We start from the raw sequence: 15,695 nt of genomic DNA, 5'->3' as shown, positions 1-15,695 counted from the left end.
CTATCTAAAATATGCATACGTATATATTTCGGAAAAGCATCCCTCTACCTGCTTTATACTTTTCAACGAATCTAGAATAATAATAAATCATAGTTTCGTTGTTTAATCATAGTGTTATTATTTGGGTTTTTAGTTTTTTAGGGTACATATGCTTCGCCGGGAAGAATTATATGTTTAAAAAAAAAAAAAAATTCTTATAAATATTTAAATGCGAGTATTACGTTTATGAAAACTACTTCCTTTCATAGTTTTACTACATATTATTATACATAAGATTATTGTCTTCTAAAATTGTATATTATCAAAAAACATATCCTCAACAAGGTTAACGAGTGGTGATCGATGAAACGTGTCGAATAAGTGAATTTTAAATATTGTATTCTTTTAGTTGAATAAAAAAGGCGATATCAGAATTGTTTTATGAATAAGGGATCGCAAATAGTTAAGATTCCAAATTCAAAACTTTCTGGAACAATAAATAATTAAAATTGAACTTATCCACTCGTCGTGCTCTCCCAAAATGAGAAAGTATATCATGCATGTCCTAATTGTAAAGGATAGATGCACTACATAAGACTAGTTTCAGCACATGTTTTTTCATGACATTTCTGTCAAACTATTTCGTTCATTTGGTGCTCTTCTCGATCTCCTCGTCGGTGCTTTTGTATAAGGAATCTATGAGTTGGAACCCGAAGCGACTGGCGGGTGCCATGTTAATGGCGACATCGCAGGACCGCAAGCCGTAGTAACTGTGGCTGAACGCAAGGGATATGCGTTGGACCTCGGCGCAAAAGATCTCACTACAATTCAAGCGATGGTGCATTAGGTGCTGAAGCTGGACCATCCTGGCCATGTATCTGATTTGATTGTGGGTCAATGGACGAGCGGTAAAGTTCCGCCGCGATTCATAGGCTCCAGTCACCTCCTCGCAGAGGATTTCATCCATGGGTATTCCGAAGACGAAAGATATAGCCTCTGACAAGGAGATCGGTAACCTTTCGTTGCGCTCTAGGCACAAAGCCACAAAGGTATCAAAGATTCCGCTCAACGAGATGCGTTGCCTATGCAGCAGGTGATCGGCGATCCGGTGGCTGTAGTGGACCACCTTGCGCGGCTGATCCGCTTCCAGAATCTTGGCCAGTTCGGGAAATATCGAGCCAAGGGCTCTGATGTCAAAAATGTACGTTTCATTTACCGTGGCCACCACCAAAACAGACGTAGTCTGATGTCTTCCGTAGAAACTGGGCTCCACCAGCAGCGAAATGCTCCCCTGAGCCTTTATCTCCTTCAGTGCTCTGTGGTATGCAGTATCCGCCTGCTGTATTAGAACAATTCGATCCATTTGCTTCTCGAGAGTTTTCATTTCTACTTTTGTGAGAGGGAAACAAATGTTTAGCGGGAGGCTGTTCAGCGCAGAGCTAAAGCTGTCGTTTCCATCGCTGTCGCTCATTGTAGCCTGTGCTCCGTTGATTGATTAATTAATTAACTTTAAATCTCAATTTCTATATAAACTAACCATTTCGGAAAAGAAAAGCTTTGAAAAGAACAACAATGTTATCGATATCAAGATATAAATTGATATCGACATAGAAGAAAGGACAACAATTGTAGTGATGAGAAGTAAATTCTTGTTTGGTCGGAACTATCGATAAGCCTCCACACTTAGTTGATACACACTCCTCGGTTGGCTAATATACCCACCTCATTTAGTCAGGGCACTCACCACACTGAACAAATCAAACACAAAATAAGCGATATTTTATTTTAATCTTACAATTAAATTTTATTATTTTTTATTCATTATTTTTGTTCCATACATTTCATTTAAGTTTTAAAGATCGAATTTTATATTTTTACACTAAGTTATACTTCATTTAACGTTTCACTCACTTTGCTCTGATAAGTAATTTCACTGACGAAACCATGCATACGTTATAATAATTCTGAGTAATGTGTTTTTAAAAACAAGAAAAAGTTGGGATTTTAATTTTTGCAGAATGTGGATGAAAAGCATATGTTAAACGAACGCTTTAGTATTTCTTTGATGTGATTTATTAGAAAACACTTGCATTGGTTTTTGGCAACTCGTAATCCCAAATATGTTTTTAAGAAGGTATGTGATCCATTATGCTTATTACTTCCGGCTTAAGGGAATAATTAGATAAGACCAAATGGCAAAATAGTAATGTTTGTGAGACTATCCACCACTTATTGCCTTATGACGCCCATTGCTCGGCCAAGTTGAAAGGTGCTCTGGCAGTACAGCTCGCCTTTATTTGGGGGGATTGAGATTGGAACTGGATTGGTTGCTAGGATATTGATTCGCTTTTGATTTGACCACAAGTAAATCACCGACGATGCCCGAAGATGTGTAGCAGTTCGAGCGATTTGCTAATGGCCAGCTTACAGTAGGGGCAAGTCTAAAGCGGTCATCACTGCAAAATGAGACAAATAAGTGCTTCGCAAATCCGCACCTTTTGCCCCGGCTAATATTGAAACCCGAAGCGATTACACTGCAAAAGGTTAATTGGTTTGTAAGCGCATTGGATGGGAAACGACAAAAATAAAAATAGTACAAGGAGATGGCAAAGAAGGTGTGCACACAATACTGGCCGTAAGTCCAGGCAGCTGACTCAATCTAATTGGCGCACGCGGCGCATACTTAATGCGCTTAAATGCGGGCCCTGCGCTCCGCTTTCAGCATTGCCATTTATATTGCCATTGGCGCTGCAGGAGCCGCTTTGGTCCTTGTAATTAAATCCCGACCAAGGCAGCCAACTGCAACATCACCAAATTGAGCCGTTCAAAGGGCAAATCAGGTTTAATTTTAATGCCCTTGCTTAGTAAATTGAGTGTACCAAATATTTCGCATTTGCTCATCTTATTTTGGCTGTTGGATTTGAAAGTAAATGAAATTGCGGGCATTGATGTTATGAATATATATATATATGTATAGTAGTGACAACGATGAACATATAAATAAAGCGTGGAAGTACGATAGCATCAGAAACTAACTATAAGGTAATTTAAATAAATCGTAAATATAAACAAATCGGCAAGTCAAACAACGTTGATGTTATACGAAACATGGCAATTTAATACACAGTAAATAGTACAGCCATAGTTTTTCTTACGTTTCCTGAAGGGCCAAATCAAAGCTAACAAAATATAGCTCATTAGAAAACTATTGCTGAACAAAAGGAACCTAAGAGGACAAGTTCCCTATCATAATTAATATCATAAACAGCATTTTTCCATTGAATAATGAGGCAAATAACCAGGACTTTGCCTCAAAGCTCCCTTTTCGTTTAGTTTGCGTTTTGTTTCCGCTTTGCGCGTTGTCAATTATTGTTGCATACTTTGCGGCGAACAATGCAAAGTGGTTAATGAGAGTGGTGGTGGAGGTTCTCGGGGTTTTACGGGCATTTGAGGGGTCTTTGGTTGGTGTTAGAGGCTAACAAGAAAATCCCTCTATGCCAACACGCGCACACCGTAATTAAGAGACACTCCACTCCATTCCGTTCATCGGGGACGAGGACGTTGGCCCTGGGCCGATGGGAAAACAATGGATGAACACACGCCGGGCACGGCTTTTTCCCCTTTCCAAGCCCCGAAGCTGACCCAATTAGTGGAGCCGGTCTCCATCCTTCCTCCGAATCTTCGATATACACGCTTTCGCATCTTTCTAGTTGCCAGGCTCGTGGGCTGCCACGTTAATTAAATTATCACGTGTCAATTAATGTAGCCAGGACCAGCGAAACGCAGCTGAAAAAAACCATTCACTTTGACGTTCGGCAGCGTCGCAGGTACAGCTACCGGAATACGGTGCGTATGAGCGATCCCTGTCAACTATCAGTTGACGTAATTTATCATATGCCAACACCTCTCGTTGTTGCCGCAAAGCAACCAAGAGCCAGGCGATATAAACTGTAGCTCAAAACCCCGTTTGATGATTTCCCTTCAAAGTGGTTCAGAGTTTTTATAACCAGTTTTTGGATAGTGAAAAAGAATGATTTTAGCCCTTATTCGGTGACATTTTTCCGAGCAGCATGTTTAAATACGATTAATTGTTTTTGTGAAATTTGTAATTTTTCAGTACTAAGTCATATACTTTATTAAAATTTCAGTATATTTTAGATCTCATTGTGTTTTGAGATTTTCTTTAAAGCAATTATAATTGCAATCTTTTTCAAGTGTTTAATTAATTTTGTCCTGAGGATGGAAATATAGAGTCTAGTGGTTGTTTAAATTTATTGCTCAATTTAATTGGGAAAATGCTTTGGGCCGAAAACTAAACAATTAACGTTGGTAAACGGCTACCAAATAATTTCTTTGAATTTGATGTACAACAGGGATACAATAAAAGGACTGCTAGGTATTATTGGTGGTGGAAAAATAATAAAAAAAAAACTAAAAACCAAAAATATAAATGTTAAAAAAAATAAATAAAAAAAAAATTATTTTTTTACTGTTCACTTTAAATACATAGCTAATAAATACGATTTATATCGTGCAGTCATTTCGCCACAATCGATTTACCATTCCATGCAAAATGCCATTTATTTAATATGCAGCAAAACAAAATAGCAAAAACGTCGCTGCCAAAAGCATATTTCACACCTAACAAGCTTACAAGCTATGTAGTATTATTGCTGTTGCCGGGAAGGCCGCAAAACCGCAAAATTTGTGTTACATTTGCAGGCCGCTGTGTCAGCGAATTGTAATACCCCTTGCCACTCGCACATGTAGCTATTATTTCCTTTATTTTTATTTTTTTTTTGGCAGCATTTCGTTGGAGGTCCTGTGAGGTGCGGTGAGATTTTTTCCGCTTTAATAGCATACTTCTGGGCGCGGCGCCAACCACCTGTGAGAAAGGAAAGGCGATGCGGTGCGGTGCGGTGCAATGGGTCTCAGGTGCGAAGTATCAGCGAGGCGTTATTATCGCCATTGCAGTTGTCCATAATGGTTTCGGCCATAAGCTCGGCTTGGCGCCCCGCAGGACAATTGTCCTCGCTTGCCGGCGGCATAAACATTTTTATCGCCACACCTTCCATTCCCATTCCCATTCCCCGGCGAATTCCGTCTGCAATGCCATTTAAATGCCCTTCTGAGGGGAACCACCGCCATTAAAAATCCGATTTTCTTCATATTGCCCCAATAGAGCTGGAAATATTTGGGTAATCTACGACAAAATCGGTTTATGTGATTGGTTAGTTAGATTAATTCTTCATTTTTGCTTCTCAGAAGCAATATTTTCAATGAGATAGCTGGTGCTGTAGTTCCTTATAGGTTACATTTTAAAATAAAACAAAATAATATTTCTTACGTATGTATAAGAATATTAGAAAAGGATCATACTTCTAAATATGCCAATCATTATGTTTAAAGTGTTTATATAAATATAAATTTTATAAATATTAATTTAAATGTTTTAAAGATTTAAGATTTAAATTGAAAGGTATTTTTACAAGTGTAAGGATCAACAAATTTGACTGAATACATATAGATTTTTTTAAAATGTATAAATTTATAGCAGGGTTGTATGCTTTTGAAATGCAACTATATAGAAGGACTTAACCCGATTAGGAGAGCATTGATATTCCAGTGATTTCAGCCTTTTCATGGCAAAGGATTCTGTCGGGAGATAGTCCTTTACATTTATAGTGCCCTCAATTTGCATTGTTTGCGTGTGCGTGGTCATATCCCACATCTTTTATCTCTTTTATAGACGGCATCGTGGGCATGTGTGAATGTAATTATGTGCAATATAAATGCTTAGTGGGGGAAATTATGATGCAATAACTTTTCACCCCACACGCAGCCACTTACATACATTGAAAATGCCAATCGAATGCCATCAAACAAGCACATCCGCGCACAACACCAACGCAAATATATACATGGGTGTTGGTGTGTGTGCGCGCATCCTTTGATCCTTTAAGCAACCAATGCGTATACTCAATTTTTATGGCTTGTCATTTGCTTGGTTCTTCGTGCCACTTGGCTCCTTCGTTTTTAAAGCCCCACTCGACTTCGTCTGAAGCAGGAAATATGAAAAAGTCGCTGTGGGTCAAGGGGTGTGCGAAAAAAGTGGGTGAAAGTTGTATGCTTGGATTTGCCTTTGCGAAATTTTCGGGCCTGCAATCTCAACATTTGTTTCACCCACTTGGACGAAATTACGAAGCTTGAGACGCCTCCACTCAGCCAACCCCCCATTTTCATTTTCCGTCTGTTTCTTATTCTAGCCCCACTTTTCCCTGCTTTGGACTGAGCCACTGTATTGCCTGGATTTTGTGCCTTTCATTTGCGGCTTGGGGATTGTGTGTTTTATGCTAACCATAAGATTTTCGTTGCATTTACTTGACAAACAGGTGGAATCAAGGGGGCCTTACTTCCAAAACCATTTAAGCTGGCCTCACTGATTGCTTTTATCTTCATTGTATTTATTTCATAGTAATCTTTGCACAATAATTACAGAGGGGGGTCTTCTTAAATAAAATCTGTGCTATGACAAATTTCTATAAATATTGATTAGATACTTAGAAATATTAACTTTATTACTGTAACATCATAAATCACTCAGACAATTAGCTAACTACAATAAAAATACTTTTTCCTGGAAAGTCCAATATTTAAATCGCACGGCCAACCCATTTCTTACCCAAAGAATTCACGTTCTGAGATTAAAAATGTGATATCAAAATGCCTAAGCCATTTCTCACGTATATGAAAAATGTTTGAATTCAATGAGTGTGCCAGAGAAATATGAAAAATACTATAAATTCTGTTCTGGTGCAAGGAAAGGATTTTACAGATAGGTCAGAATTTAATAACCGAAAACCAAAAATGCCCTCAGAGTTGGTTTTCCAGCCCACACAGACAGACAAATCGACTTATCCTTAGAAAGAGATGTGTGTGTCTGTTTGACTGGCACCATTCAATTGCTTGGACTTGGGTCTAAAAATTGAATCCAATTGCATAAACATTTTCGGCCCTCGGGGAGCTTGAGTTTGAGTTAGGGGACAGACGTCTAATCAAATGAAATGAAAATTGTCATTTTCTAAGCCGTTGAGCTCTCAACTGGCATAGCAACTTCCACTTCCATCAGATGAACTTTGGCCAATTGACTTTTGTTCTCCACCGGCCAGCTTAATATTCATGATTTATTTGCTTTTCTTATTTGCGCAGCACATCAAATGGTTCTTTGCCCCATCCATTCACTTTGGCTGTGTAATAATAATTTAAATACATTTAATGCGATGTACTAAACCTGCCTCAGTCTTATGGTTTTCCTTGGCCTCATAAAATAATTTGTCATTAATCATTTCTGTGCTGTGCCGTTGAGAGCTTTGTGTTTTTTGGTCGTATTATTTTCACTGATTTTTTGTGTGTGCCCCCGTATCCTTAATGCATTTAAAATCGCGAGCATTGACCAATTGTCAAGCGGCGAATTAATGAACATCTCTGTGATTTATGAATTTCCTCCGTTGGCATTTTGGAAATTTTCGTTTCTGGGTTGCCTATTTGGCATTCATTTTCATATTATCCATTCCATTAATCAAAAGTTTCTCGGATCTTGAAATATGTAGAATATTGTATATATTATTATTCACCTTTGAGTACCATTATGTTCATACATTTTTCACTACTATAATTATTACTTAGCACACATTTCCATTGTGATGCCCCATTTTAATGGTTTGCGGCCTCATTTCCTGGAAAATAGGCAGGAATCTCAGCATAAAGATGAACATTTTAATTGCCGCTTTCCGTTGGCAAACCTCAAGTGAATAAACCGAATCAAATTGCTAGCATATTACGGGAGCTTGGGGCAGCATCTTTAAAATACTAAAGCATCCAGCTAAATTTTCCGAATGCCACAATCCAAAATGCGCAATAAAACTAAATGAGCCTGTGTCTGCAATGTGGAGTGGTATCCTTGCAAATCCTGAGCAAATAAACCAAGGATGCCAACAAAGCAAATATTAACAATGCCAATAAAACCGGGCAGCACACTGTGGAGCGAGTAGGAAATCCTCGAAATAAGTAATCATTATTACCATCAGTAAACAATGTATGCCGTCCTCGGAGAGCTATGTAAAAAATGCAATGGGACTATCAAAATAACAATAATACCAAGGACAACTCGGCTGAGATATGTTCTTGACCCATCGCCCAATGTCTGCCTATTAGTCCGGAAAACTATGTCCGGACATTGGAGTGCGTGACCAAAGGATATTTGGGTCTGGTACTAAAGATGGCATCGTGATGGGATTGCGGTAAGAGCTGAAACTCAAGATAAATATTTATCAAAATTTGAAGAGATTAGTGCGAACTACAGAAAAAGCTTTTGTTGGTAAGCTGATGTAGTTTTCTCGCAACTTTCAAATCAAAGTATACCTAAGGAAGACAAAGTGTTGCCCTTAATAAACTATTTATATTCGGATTTATTGTGTGGAAAATGAAAATATTTAAACTAACAATAGGTAGTCATAACTAATTTGGTAGCTCGCATTTAATTGAAGAATACATTTTCAATAAGGTAACATTAATCAGGCGCTTGATTGTGTAGAAATAATTTGGTACAACTAGCTTGTCCCTTTCACTAATCCCTAATAATGCTCATCGCCAATCAAACAAACAATGGGTACGCCCACAAAACAAGGATAATCACTGGCAGACTTAATGGCATTTTTATGTTGGCCTAAAGGATTTTTAACTGCCGGTCTGGTCGTGTGGGAGGACAGGTGAATCACAATTTAGACGAGAATTAACACCAACTCCCGACGGAGAGTGACAAGTCGGGAAATTGATGATGGCCCTGGGCATACAAGTCAGGCTGAGTTAATTACTTTTGTGTCCCCAAGTCTGGGATTACAGATTTAATTCATGATTGTCCAGGTGAAAGCCGATTTTCTCAGGCTTTTCATGTGTGTGTGGCAGGTAAGGTTAATTCTATGCATTCTTCGGTGTACCCAGTTTGCTGCAGATGTAATTAGGGGTGACGTTTGTGCCAAGCAGACATACATAAATCATTCTTGTGGCTGATCCTCAAACATCTGCATAATTACACTTTCAGTTCGTGTTGCAGCTCCAATGTGCCATGACTTCTGTTTGCCCCACCATTTTATTAAACAGCACTTTGGCCTGCCGACACGCCACATTCAAATGCCGCAGCCACGGTGCTGTTGCATTTGCGCTTTTCCGATTTCCCAGCTGCGGCAGCTGCAGACAGCCAACTATTAAAGCGCACTTCAGAGCAAAACCGCCGGCGGTATGTCTGACTATCCTTCGGTTTCCTGCGGAGTGCTTAAAATTTCAGATACGTGCGCCATCTACGTGCAAACCACACCTGGCCCCAAAAAAAGGGGTCAAAAGCGAGAGACAATGGGCGACCAGCCAGCTACAATAAGTGGGTAAGAGGCCAGCTCGGAAGCAGCGAGAATCCAATGTAATTTAATGTTTCATTTCTGCACATTTGGCCGCCTTGGCGTATACGTTATATCGCACTACCCAGCACACGTTGTAAGCACGCGATGCCAACGTGACGCTTTCGCGTAACCTGGTAACGAGTATTCTTCTAGCCTCAATAGAGTTGGCAAAGTGATCATGCTCACATATATAGCGATGTAATTTGCATTAAATATTTTAAAAAAATGTGGGAATGTTATTCTAAATTTTTTGGAGGTCTTCTTCAACAGAATCTTAATAAAAAAATTGGAAACTTGTTCTTTAAAAATGTACACTAGTAAATTCAAAATGAACGTCTAATTTCTTAATTCTATGAATTACTTAAAAACCTAACTAAAGTTGTGTAAAGTGCACAAACATTAAGACTTAATCTATATGTTTAATATTTTTATTTAAAATGAATTTAGTGATATAATTTTTTAGGTAGAGTACTCATCATTTAGATTTGAAAGCAACTTCCACTCACGGAATCATCTCCATTCCGTGCTCAGAGTTCCGAGCAAGTAACATTAGAGGCTAGAGGCCAAGCTAAAGTTTTGTCCTCGTCGCCTTCATCAAGTGTTCCTACACGCCCAGTGCAATTAAGGTAATTAGCGTTACGTTGCCATTGCTCTTGCCTGTTGTTGCCACATATTGTTGCTTTGGCTTACATTCAATTTGTTGTTTCGATTTTTGTTTGGTGTTCGACTCACATGCAAAGCTGCTTTCATGTTTGCCATTGGCAAGCAAACCTCGTAAAGCCAGAAACGCCAACGCAATCAGACATTACGTTTTATTTTATTTCATTTCATTTGATATTATTTCACTCATTTTTCCTGCTGTCGCGTGTTTTGGTAAATATATATGTTTGTATATATCTGCTGCTGTTATTATTTACTGACGTTAATTCAAGTCGCGACATCAAATCAGACCAAAAATGCAAAGAGGGCACAGGGGTTGTTTAAATTTGCAAAAATCAAATAATTTGCCTGCGAATTGGAATATTTAATTAGTTGATTTATTGGGGTATTGCATGTTTTGCTGTTTTCGGCTTGCCGATGTTTTTCTCCTCGAGGTTTTGTGTTTGCGTCACTTCCAAGAATTTATTGATTGTCATTATTAAATTTTAATAGTTATGCTCAACTTTAAATTGCATTTAAATACGCCAGATTGAGAGTTTTTCGTGTCTTAAGAGCATCTTTTAATTAACTTCATAAGCGAATGTAATTGCCACCAATTATTTTGCTATAGTTAAAATCTCTCGAGCGCTGAATCCGATAGTCCTTCCAGTCGGATTTATATTTAGCCACAAGGACCCTGGAGCGAATGTGGTGCAGTTGTTGCTGCACGCAGATCTAGTCAGTTGTAATCGCAGTTGTTGGCTTTGTTGCCTTTGTTGCCGCTGTTTATGCATATTTAACACCCTTGAGCTATTATTGCGCGATTAAGCGGAAGAATTTAGCCAAGCTACGCATTGCCATTGCAGCTCGAGTCGTCGGGGTCGTTGCGCACCAAAGTATGCTATATTAAAAATTACAGTGGGCGAAATAGGATGAATTCTCTTTAATTTTGATAACTGCATGTACGGATTCGTCGCTTCAATAAAATGTCATTAAAAAAATATTCTAATGAATCTAAAACATATATATTCTGATTTATAGCTCAGTAATATCTTACGTATCTTACTCAGCTATTCATATACACTTGGGTTTAGGGTTTTTCTTAAACACTAGAGTAATCTTTATTGGGTGCCATAAATCACTGTACACTCTGCAAAATGCATACACTCCCTTATAGAAGCCCTATGCCAGAATTGGCAAACACTGATACTAAACTTCTATCTTTCACCAGAGCAGCATCCAGAGGGAAATTGAACACACCTTTATGGTCACTTCGAAAATTGAATCCTGGAAAACTATGGTTTGTGCCACGTGAATAGCGAGTGCGCGATGAGGAGGTAAACCGTTGCAAGGGAAATGGTGACCAACATCATGGGAAAGCCATAGATGAAGAACTGTACAAAGGAGATCTTATAGCCAGACTGGTTGGCAATTGCCGCTGCGATAATATTGGCCGATGCCCCGATCAAGGTGCCATTACCACCAAAACAGGCGCCGTATGACAAGGCCCAAACAAGTGGCGTAAGAGGAATGCTGATGTCATCGTTGCGGTGCAACTCAATGTTCAATCTGAGCAACATCGTGGTCACCGGCACATTGCCAACAAAGGCCGAGAGGACGGCGGACAGCCAGATGATGATCAGGATGGCCACTGTCGTCTGATATTCCTCATCGACACTCATGATCACCTTGACTGTGAGGTCACACAACCAGCGAATGAAGCCCAGTTGATCCACCGCCTCAGTGAGCACGAATAAAGCGGCCAGAAAGAGCAGCGCTGACCACTCAACCTGGTCTAGAATCGCCTCGATGTCGTTCATCTTGGCCAGAATGAGGAGCAGGAAGGCGGCTAAAATGGCCACCCAACCCAATGTGGCACCGGGCATAAAGGGCAGCGAGTGACACAGGAAACATAGGACCACAAAAGTCAGCGTGATAAGGCACTTGATCAGCAGCGTCTTGTCCTCGATGCGGTGATGTGCCTCCAAATGGGCCAGGGTCTGAAAATAGTTATCGACGGGTTTTAGGAACTGACGTCCCTTTTGTCGTCCTCGCAATTCTTCGGCCCGTGCCGTAATATCCGTACTCGATCGTCGTCTACTGTTCTCCCGTTCAGCTGCCAGCTCAATTTGGCGATCATCCAGTTTAAACAGGGATTTCCTCATGGTCAGATATATGACACCATAACCCGCCACACCAGCCATTAAAACTCCAGGCAGCATGTGAATTGTGAAATTGAGAAAATCCACTCCTTTGGCAATCACTTCCGTATTGGTGGCAATGATCACATTGGGTGGATCGCCCACTGGAGTGAGGGTGCCACCGATATTGGAGTACATTACCACAGCTATGAGGACAAGTGGTGTCTGGACGGACATGGCCTCGCATAAGCGGATCGCAATGGGCGCCATCAGAAGCAGCATGGTCACATTATCGAGGATGCAGGATATGACGGCGGTGATAGAGCAGAGCAAGAGGAGCATTGGCCAGGGATTACCCTTGGATATTCGGTATGCCAACACAGCCATCCAATCAAATACACCTGTCTCGGACATTATGGCCACCAGTATCATCATACCGAGGAGCAGTAGCAGGGTCTCGAAATCAATCCAGGAGATAATGGTTTCCAGGGTCGGTCGACTTCCCAGCGCCGTGAGAATCGCTATTCCAGTGGTGGCCATCATAAGAGCAGCGAATGTACGATCCGTGAGCTCAAAGACGATCAGAATATACAGACCGATTAGCAGCAGGGCGGCATAGATTACACCATTTGTCGTTACCAAGGGGTAAGCCGATATCACCATTAATAGGGCCATTGGCTCCTCGTTTCGGCCCTCCAGTGAAATCACCGCCTTGGCATTATTAACCTTCGAGATCTGAAAGGTTTTGGCAGCTGTCGTGAAACTCTGCTTACTCTGCTTAAGAAGATAGATGGTCCACATATCGGAGCGCCAGAATGTGGTGTTCAATTCCGAATCCCGCCACTCCACGCGTACACCCACAAAGGGCGTATCCTTGCTCTTCAAATCGATGGAACCCTTCAGCGTTATCCTAGTCGCATCATGGGGCTCGGACAGTCGGCGGAGTACAGTCTCGTTGGGCAGCACTGTGACCACCGACGACTTTTCTGGCTTGGTGGCGTTCTGAACCAGAACGTAGGTAAAGAATGCCCAGATAAGCAGCAGTGCACTAATCTTAATGAGCTTGAAAATGAATAGCCCAAGGGAGAATGCCTTCGGCTCATCCAAGTAGTTGGGATCAAATTGCTCAGGCATCCGTAGTCTACGGGGAATCCTCGATTGGTACGACGAAGGCCATGCCTGGAACACTTCATCTATGTGGCACAAATTTGCGACACGAAAAATATCACTCAGGAATTTCATTTGAAAGATACGTCTAAGTAAAACCAAGAAAATTTTAAATGTAACGAAAATTGGCTTAACGTTTTTGATATTTACCAAAAATCTTGAAATTTTTCCTAAGTGAATTGTATTTATGCAGGATGCACAGGAATATGGCAATTAAAGGAACTGCTTAAAACCCAGAGTTAAATAATATATGTGTAAATTGTATTTCTAGCATAATTATTCGGAAATTATTGATTAATTTATCATAGAAGCTGCACAATATTTAAGACAAGAATTGTCTTCAAAACATTCTTTTTAACAGTACAAGTTTGGAGCTTTTAAATTGTCTTATTAAAATCTTAAACTACAGTTTGCAGCACCCTAGCCGAAATGAAATCCTTTTTGGATACCCGAAGCAAATGATTTTTCTTGAACTTTTTATGCAAATTTTCCCACTGTACATCCCATGCTGGGAAGGACGTGCTTTGAGCAGAAGTTAAGTGTCGCTTGAGCCTTTTTAAATATAGAGAAATCCCATGTACGGCTGCCCTGAAACCCTCGCATAGCTGCAGCCATAATACGCACCATTGCCAAGCCACTGGCCCCCGGAATCCTGAATCCTGCGCCCTGCGCCCTGCACCCTGCACCCTTGCCCCCTCCCCAGCTCCCCAAAGGACCATTGTCAACTGACAATGCCGCTGGCAGATGTGTTGATAGTTTCAAGGAGCGTTGAGAGGCGCAGGAGGAGTTGCACCATACGATTGGAATGGGTGCTCGGCTGCTTGGGCTGTTGCCAGTTGAATGCAAATATTAATAGCGCAAATTTTGCGCCGCACAACAAGGCTGAGAATATGTATGCCAGGGCCAAAAGGAGCACGTATGTATGTATTTGTGTATTTGTGTGAGCCCTCGCTTGTTTTACCATTTTAAATGCATGAAACGCATAAATTTTGCTGCTCGAGCCCTTCTTTTCAGTGTATTTATTTCGCACAGCTCACGTTTGTTGCATACAAATCAAATTTATTTGCCACTTTGTTTACATTCACTCTTACACTAGCCTGGAATTGGTTTGTTTGTGTTTTTAATTTGAGTGCAGCAAACATTTTCGATTGATTTTGTTTCGCCGTGTTCCTTTTTTTTTTTGTTTTGCATCAACGATACACATGCATCGCGTGGAGAACCAATATTTGCTTTATCTCTAGAGAATGGGTATTTGAAGGGGGTGTGAGAACTCTATTAAATTGATTCGTGTTTTAATGGAATTGGGATTCGGCGTGCGGGGCATGTTGTCTTAGCCATTAATTGAAAACTGGTGATTGCATAATGAATGCATGGACAGGGCCAGATTCATTTATTCACAAATAATCAATGTGATTAAAACAATAAGCACATCATTCTATTGTTTTTTTTTAGCATTTTTGCCCTTCTAAATGCACTTAATCCACTTAGTTCATTGCACTTGATGGTGCCGGCTGAAGTATCTTTAATTATGCTCACTCAACCCCAGATACATTACCCTTCCTATTTTATTTTACTCGTTTTGCTCTGGAAATGGAGTAAAATGGGGCAAATGAGCATTATTAAAAGAGACCGAGCTGGTCAAGTGCAGGATAATGAAAATGCTTAATAAGGCGTTGGTGAGGAACAAATGCTGGCTCCTCCATAAAGTTTAATTAGAGGGACAGGCGGTTGACAGAGTCAGCATATGGAAATGAAATGAAATGAAATGCAAGGGCCACCAAGCCGATGGTGGACTTTATTAAAATTTTACTACAGCACTCAGACACATATGTTGTCAAATAGGAAGTTGAGGCAAGTGTAATGGGGTCTTTATTAAATCAAATCAAAGGTAGTAATTACACAAAAAAGCTATAAAATGGGCGACTACATTATTAACAGCTATATTTAGAAAAGTAAACAGTCTGTTTTAAACTAAATTTATAGAAAAAGTAGACAATAACTACCACAAGAAATTGGATTTACTTATTGCAATTAAAGGAATATGTTTTATAACGCATATCATGGCCATGTTGGCCAGTGTAATTTATTAGCCGCTTCATTTAATTTCAGTCTGGAGAAACGCAATCAAATGGAAAACCAGGGCCACACCTTGGCTTGACCTATGGTATGGTGATCTGATTAAATTTGGGCTACCCAATGCGATAATTATGACACCTCAACACACTCAAATTCCCTGCATACACAAACTTCCTTTTTAGGGTGGACCTTATAGAGCAGCAGCTTAAACGTTTTCACTGGGTGCATTCTTATTTTACAT

At 40.1% G+C, this 15,695-nt stretch overlaps 2 protein-coding genes across 2 annotated transcripts; both read right to left on the bottom strand.

Moving 5' to 3' along the window:
* Positions 1 to 93: 93 nt before the first annotated feature.
* On the bottom strand, positions 94 to 1,580 carry LOC6533955 (protein Exd1 homolog). The gene is made up of 2 exons (XM_002094619.3): positions 1,517 to 1,580; positions 94 to 1,456 (listed from the first exon to the last, which is right to left on the bottom strand). Exons 1-2 carry the CDS (start codon positions 1,517 to 1,519, stop codon positions 626 to 628), a joined length of 834 nt encoding a protein of 277 aa, XP_002094655.2. The 5' UTR covers positions 1,520 to 1,580; the 3' UTR covers positions 94 to 625.
* A 9,579-nt stretch (positions 1,581 to 11,159) lies between these two features.
* LOC6533954 (P protein) lies at positions 11,160 to 13,492 on the bottom strand. The gene has a single exon (XM_002094618.4). The coding sequence runs from the start codon at positions 13,451 to 13,453 to the stop codon at positions 11,366 to 11,368; it is 2,088 nt and encodes a 695-aa protein (XP_002094654.2). The 5' UTR covers positions 13,454 to 13,492; the 3' UTR covers positions 11,160 to 11,365.
* Positions 13,493 to 15,695: the final 2,203 nt, after the last annotated feature.

Source organism: Drosophila yakuba, chromosome 3L, assembly GCF_016746365.2.
Source record: "Drosophila yakuba strain Tai18E2 chromosome 3L, Prin_Dyak_Tai18E2_2.1, whole genome shotgun sequence".
Taxonomy (NCBI): domain Eukaryota; kingdom Metazoa; phylum Arthropoda; class Insecta; order Diptera; family Drosophilidae; genus Drosophila; species Drosophila yakuba.
The sequence above is the reverse complement of the archived record's forward strand: the minus strand, read 5'-3'. Positions and strand labels throughout refer to the sequence as shown.

What these genes read in the sequence shown, in the direction of transcription:
- LOC6533954 (XM_002094618.4), bottom strand. Translation starts at nt 13,453, where the DNA reads ATGAAATTCCTGAGTGATATTTTTCGTGTCGCAAATTTGTGCCACATA.